The sequence below is a fragment of the Drosophila pseudoobscura genome, chromosome 2 (genome assembly GCF_009870125.1).
Source record: "Drosophila pseudoobscura strain MV-25-SWS-2005 chromosome 2, UCI_Dpse_MV25, whole genome shotgun sequence".
In the NCBI taxonomy this organism is placed as follows: Eukaryota; Metazoa; Arthropoda; class Insecta; order Diptera; family Drosophilidae; genus Drosophila; species Drosophila pseudoobscura.
Window position 1 is genome coordinate 7820795 of NC_046679.1, and position 4351 is coordinate 7825145.

General features: G+C 47.3%; 3 protein-coding genes across 3 annotated transcripts; 1 reads left to right on the top strand and 2 right to left on the bottom strand.

The window, feature by feature from the left end:
• Nucleotides 1-1229: 1229 nt before the first annotated feature.
• On the bottom strand, nt 1230-1887 carry LOC13036369 (UPF0691 protein C9orf116 homolog). Its single transcript, XM_003736331.3, has 2 exons — nt 1717-1887; nt 1230-1653 (listed from the first exon to the last, which is right to left on the bottom strand). The coding sequence occupies exons 1-2, from the start codon at nt 1853-1855 to the stop codon at nt 1448-1450; spliced, it is 345 nt and encodes a 114-aa protein (XP_003736379.1). The 5' UTR covers nt 1856-1887; the 3' UTR covers nt 1230-1447.
• A 191-nt stretch (nt 1888-2078) lies between these two features.
• LOC6897013 (multiple coagulation factor deficiency protein 2 homolog) lies at nt 2079-3040 on the top strand. Its single transcript, XM_002137162.3, has 4 exons — nt 2079-2279; nt 2343-2430; nt 2487-2628; nt 2695-3040. Exons 1-4 carry the CDS (start codon nt 2131-2133, stop codon nt 2820-2822), a joined length of 507 nt encoding a protein of 168 aa, XP_002137198.1. The 5' UTR covers nt 2079-2130; the 3' UTR covers nt 2823-3040.
• LOC4801041 (uncharacterized) lies at nt 2865-3965 on the bottom strand. Its single transcript, XM_001358169.4, has 3 exons — nt 3620-3965; nt 3241-3554; nt 2865-3183 (listed from the first exon to the last, which is right to left on the bottom strand). The coding sequence occupies exons 1-3, from the start codon at nt 3908-3910 to the stop codon at nt 3066-3068; spliced, it is 723 nt and encodes a 240-aa protein (XP_001358206.2). The 5' UTR covers nt 3911-3965; the 3' UTR covers nt 2865-3065.
• Nucleotides 3966-4351: the final 386 nt, after the last annotated feature.

A 4351-nucleotide genomic window follows, 5' to 3' on the forward strand; every position in this document is an offset into this window, starting at 1 on the left:
AAAGTTGTATATGGAAGTAGTTTAGGAAAACCCCTATTTCAAGATACATTTAAACCGATAACTATACAATTTTAGCTTTTACTCGGTACAGATATAAAACGATATTAATAGGGTTATAGGGAAAATAAGAGGAACTAATTGAGGAAGTGAAAGATCTCCCAAAGAAAATTGGTACCCGAAATTCTACGGATTTCTGCGGATCTTTTATATTCAAGTACGAGGTAGAAAGTTTTTTAATACCCACGAAAATTTGTTCAATGTCTCCTGTTATTAGAGTACGAGGTAGAAAGGCTCTTAAAACCCACGAAAATATTTTCAATTTATCCCATGGAAAATTCCGATACCAACGGGTCACGTTGCGGCGTTATTCAAGAGTGCGTTAATTCTGCAGAATACGACAACAACCCAGAGACCATCAATGTCAGCGCCAGAGAAAGAAATGAACAATTACGCAAAAACCTTATGGTACCCAAGATTCAATGGCAGCTTAAAGGAGGAATGGAATCTGTGAAGACGTAAGAAGTCTCCTGCAACAGGATGATCTTGATTAAATTCTGCAACGTGCTGAAACCCCTATTGGTCAGTGGTAGGATGTGCTGGCAAAGCTGAAATCCATGCAGGTACAGGCTAGCTTCATCAATAATACAATTTCAAGGGAGATGTTCAAGGAGCTGCTTCAAATTTTTGAGGGTCACAAGAAGCTCTCGGGATGTCGAAGGCATATCAATGGAGTGGCTACTTGCGAATCGGAACCTAATGAACACCCTAATAAAGTTATTTTTAATAGACAAGCAAATTACCTCCGATGGCGAATTACACTGCCTGTTCTGAAGATGGTTTTATTGAATATATAATAGAGGGAATTCCAGATATGAGCCTGCCAAATGGGGCATCAGTTGGAACTGCATTTAGTGGTGTTTTTAGTGAGCTCCAGATGCCAACAACAGATCAACAAAAAGCAGAGTAAGAGCAAACGAGTGGTCGAAAATACTACCTTACAATTATCAATCGGCCGTGGACTGCCTCAAGCCAAAAATACACCATGGAAAAGAATGCTTGTGATAATATTGGACTCAAAGCCAAGGAGTGCGGGCTGTGCTCCTATCCGGCTCTTAGCAGCGGCTCTCTGACATCTCAGAGATGAGCGTTGACGTCCTGCTACATCGGAATCAGTACAAGCTAAAAATGATCAAGAAACTACAAAATATAAAAAAGCACGTATAGTTTTATGATAAATGAAGAAACACCGAGTATGGCCATTTTATTTCCTTGTTACATACATATACGATTTTTAGGGATTTAAATAGTCGTTAAGTGCTATCTAAATGGTGTCCAAAGAAGGGATAAAGTACTGGTGTTTGGAGGTGTTTGCTGACTTAAGAACGGATTTAAACATTTTTAGAAAACCATAAAAGGATTGCTGACAAGTGGGAACAGCAACCAAAGTCTAGTAGAATGTGGCATCAATGTGGGTATTCAGGGAGAAGTTGCGGTACATGCCGAAGCGCGCCACCTCGTTGGAGAACTTCTGGCCGCGCGAATGGAAGCGCTTTGGTATGGTATAGACATTGGGGGCATAGTAGCCGTACTCCGAGTTGCAAGTGCGGTACATGGTATTGGTGTCCGTCTCCACGCCATAGCCCTTGAAGCTGTCTGCGGAGAAGGAAAATGTCTCTGAAGGCTACCTCTGTGCTGGCAAAGGAGGAGCATACTTACAGGGACACTTGATGTCCTCGCGCTTATGTAGATTCTCGTAGAGTTTGGCTGTCTGGACGATTGGCTTGCGTTTCAGAAACTTCTGGAACTCCACTTGGGGATTGAAGGTCTCCAAATCGTCGCAGGCAGGCTCACACATTTTGCCGACAGAGTTTGAGAAAATTTTACAATTATTTTGTGAAAACTGATGTAAGTCGACGACGTAAGTAAGTCCGACAATAAAGGATTTTATTGAACAAACGTACAACCGCCTCAGAGGTTGCTAAGTTTGAATCTGACAGCCAGTCAGCGGCTGCGCACTGGCCCCCACCGCTTTGACAGCCCCGAGTGACAGTTGAGGCTGGGCCAACCACCATATACACACTGCCCTTTCCCGACAAAGTGTTGTCAGAGCTTCCCAACTGAATCCACAAGATGTGCAAGCTATCGAATGTGCTCAACTTTATTATCTGCATAGCCAACTTTAGTCAAAGCTTCGATGGAGCCCTGGCCCTGAAGAGGGGACCCCACCATCCGCGAGGCGAGACCCGGCGCGTGGATCAGCATCTCACCCACGAAGAGCAGTAAGTGCGGCCTCAGCTGCGGCAATGCGGATTCCCTATTCATTATTGGCTTTTCCCTTTCAGTCGCATCGACGATGATCTCAAGGAAATGGGCGTGCAGGCCAACCTGGACGACCTCAGCGAGGAAGAGAAGATATTCTATATGTTCAAGGTGAGGAAAACCAACTCACTAAAGCGTAGGTCATTCAAATGTTTCTGGCATTACAGGCCCACGACAATGACAATAATAACGCGCTGGATGGCCTGGAGATGATACAATCAGCCATGCATCACAACTACGACTACTTCAAGAACAGCGAACGGGACGAGTACTTGCAGAATGCCACCGACGAACTAGAGCACTTTATAGGTAATAATAATCTGCCTATATTTGAGATTATGGCCCATAAATTAGATGTTTCTATAACCACCACAGAGGCCATTGATAAGTTTCTGCTGATTGCCGACGACAATAACGACGGGCTCCTGCACTACCCGGAGTTCGTGAAGGCCATATCCGGGGGCAAGGAGCAGCCGGGCCTGGACAGGAATCTGTTGCGCTAGAGGGAAGGGGCATCGCATCATCCGCAGTAGAAACAATAATAGTTGTAGACTAGTCAAATACATATATATTTAGCAACTAATTTCTGATTTCCAAGCTGAACCTTTTGAGACTGTACACCACAAGCCACCAGCCAAACTCGGTCCCGGCCAGGCAATGCACTAACCTGCACTTCATTTGTACTGCAACATAATAAAATACATTTAAAGATAAACATAAATACATAGTTAGGATCGAGTTGGATCTCAGAGGAGCCCGTCACAGGTTTGGGTGGTGTTGCAGGCCACTCCTCGATAGCCATCGTAGGCGGCGCGTTCCATCAGCACAATGAGATCGTTGTAGCGGGGCTTCCCTGAGGGTGCCCTGTGAAAAGAACAATAAGTGGATGCTTTCCGCGGGATAAATAGTGTGCCACCTTACCCTTCGAACACTTCGATGGCCCCCAGAAGGGCGCGTCCCGCCTTGGCATACTCATAGGCGGCATTGGGGCAGGCGCAGGCCGCCGCATAGAGACACTCGTCGCGACCGGCTCCCTGGGCGGCCAGGAAGCCCATTATCATGTAGTCATCACCCGATTCCAGGCCCAAGCCAAAGGCATTGTCACTGCGTCCGGTGGAACGACCATAGCCATGGCCATAGCCACTCCAATGTCCTGCTCCGAGGATGCCAGCAGAAAAGATGAGCACCTTCAGCAGTATGATGATGAGCAAATTGGTGAGGTTCAGGCTGAGAACCTAGCAGAGAACAAACCGAGAGATCAGAGAAGGGAAGCTGACAAGATGACGCCCTGATCACCCACTTGACTGTTGCCCGCCGAGCGGTGGAGAAGCTCCTTGGCCATCTGCATGACCACATGACCGGCGGGGCTGCCAAACATACTCTGGACGTGCCGCAGCCAGCTCAGAGGTCTCTCCATCGTCAGCCCAGAACTGGGATTGTACTGGCCTTCGGTGCTGTTTCCTGACACTTCATTATCCATATCCAAGTCGTATATCTGCAGCTGTCTGCTGGCTGCTTCGCCCAGACCGAGGAAGCAGACTAGGCCCAGCAGCAAGACGGTGATCCGGTAATCCGAGCTTGGTTGCTGCATTTCGAAGATCGCGTGCGTTTACCGACTGCTGTGATTTGTGACTAGTCTGGGCCTGGCCAAGCGCCTGGCTTTTATCCGTCGCCCATCTGCCCAAACTGCTGTTCCGCCTTGGCAGGCAGCAGATCGGCTCAGAGCTGAGCTGAGGCTCAGGTGCTGAGATCAGGCAATCATTTGGCAGGCATCGCTGCACCATAAAAACCGCTTGAGGCGCACAGGCGAGAGTGTTTTTCCTAGTGTCATTAGCCTGAAATTACCCACAGACGTTTTTCCGGCCCAAGGAGTAGTTCACCTTGATTGTCGCATCGCTTCCAGGAAAAACTGTCTTTGCAAATGTCAATGCTAACGCAATTTGACAGGTAAACGCACGCGAAAATGGTGCGTGGAAATCGTGGAAATCGTGGAAATCGTGGGTGGACCGGAGAGTGGAAAACAATTTGTGTC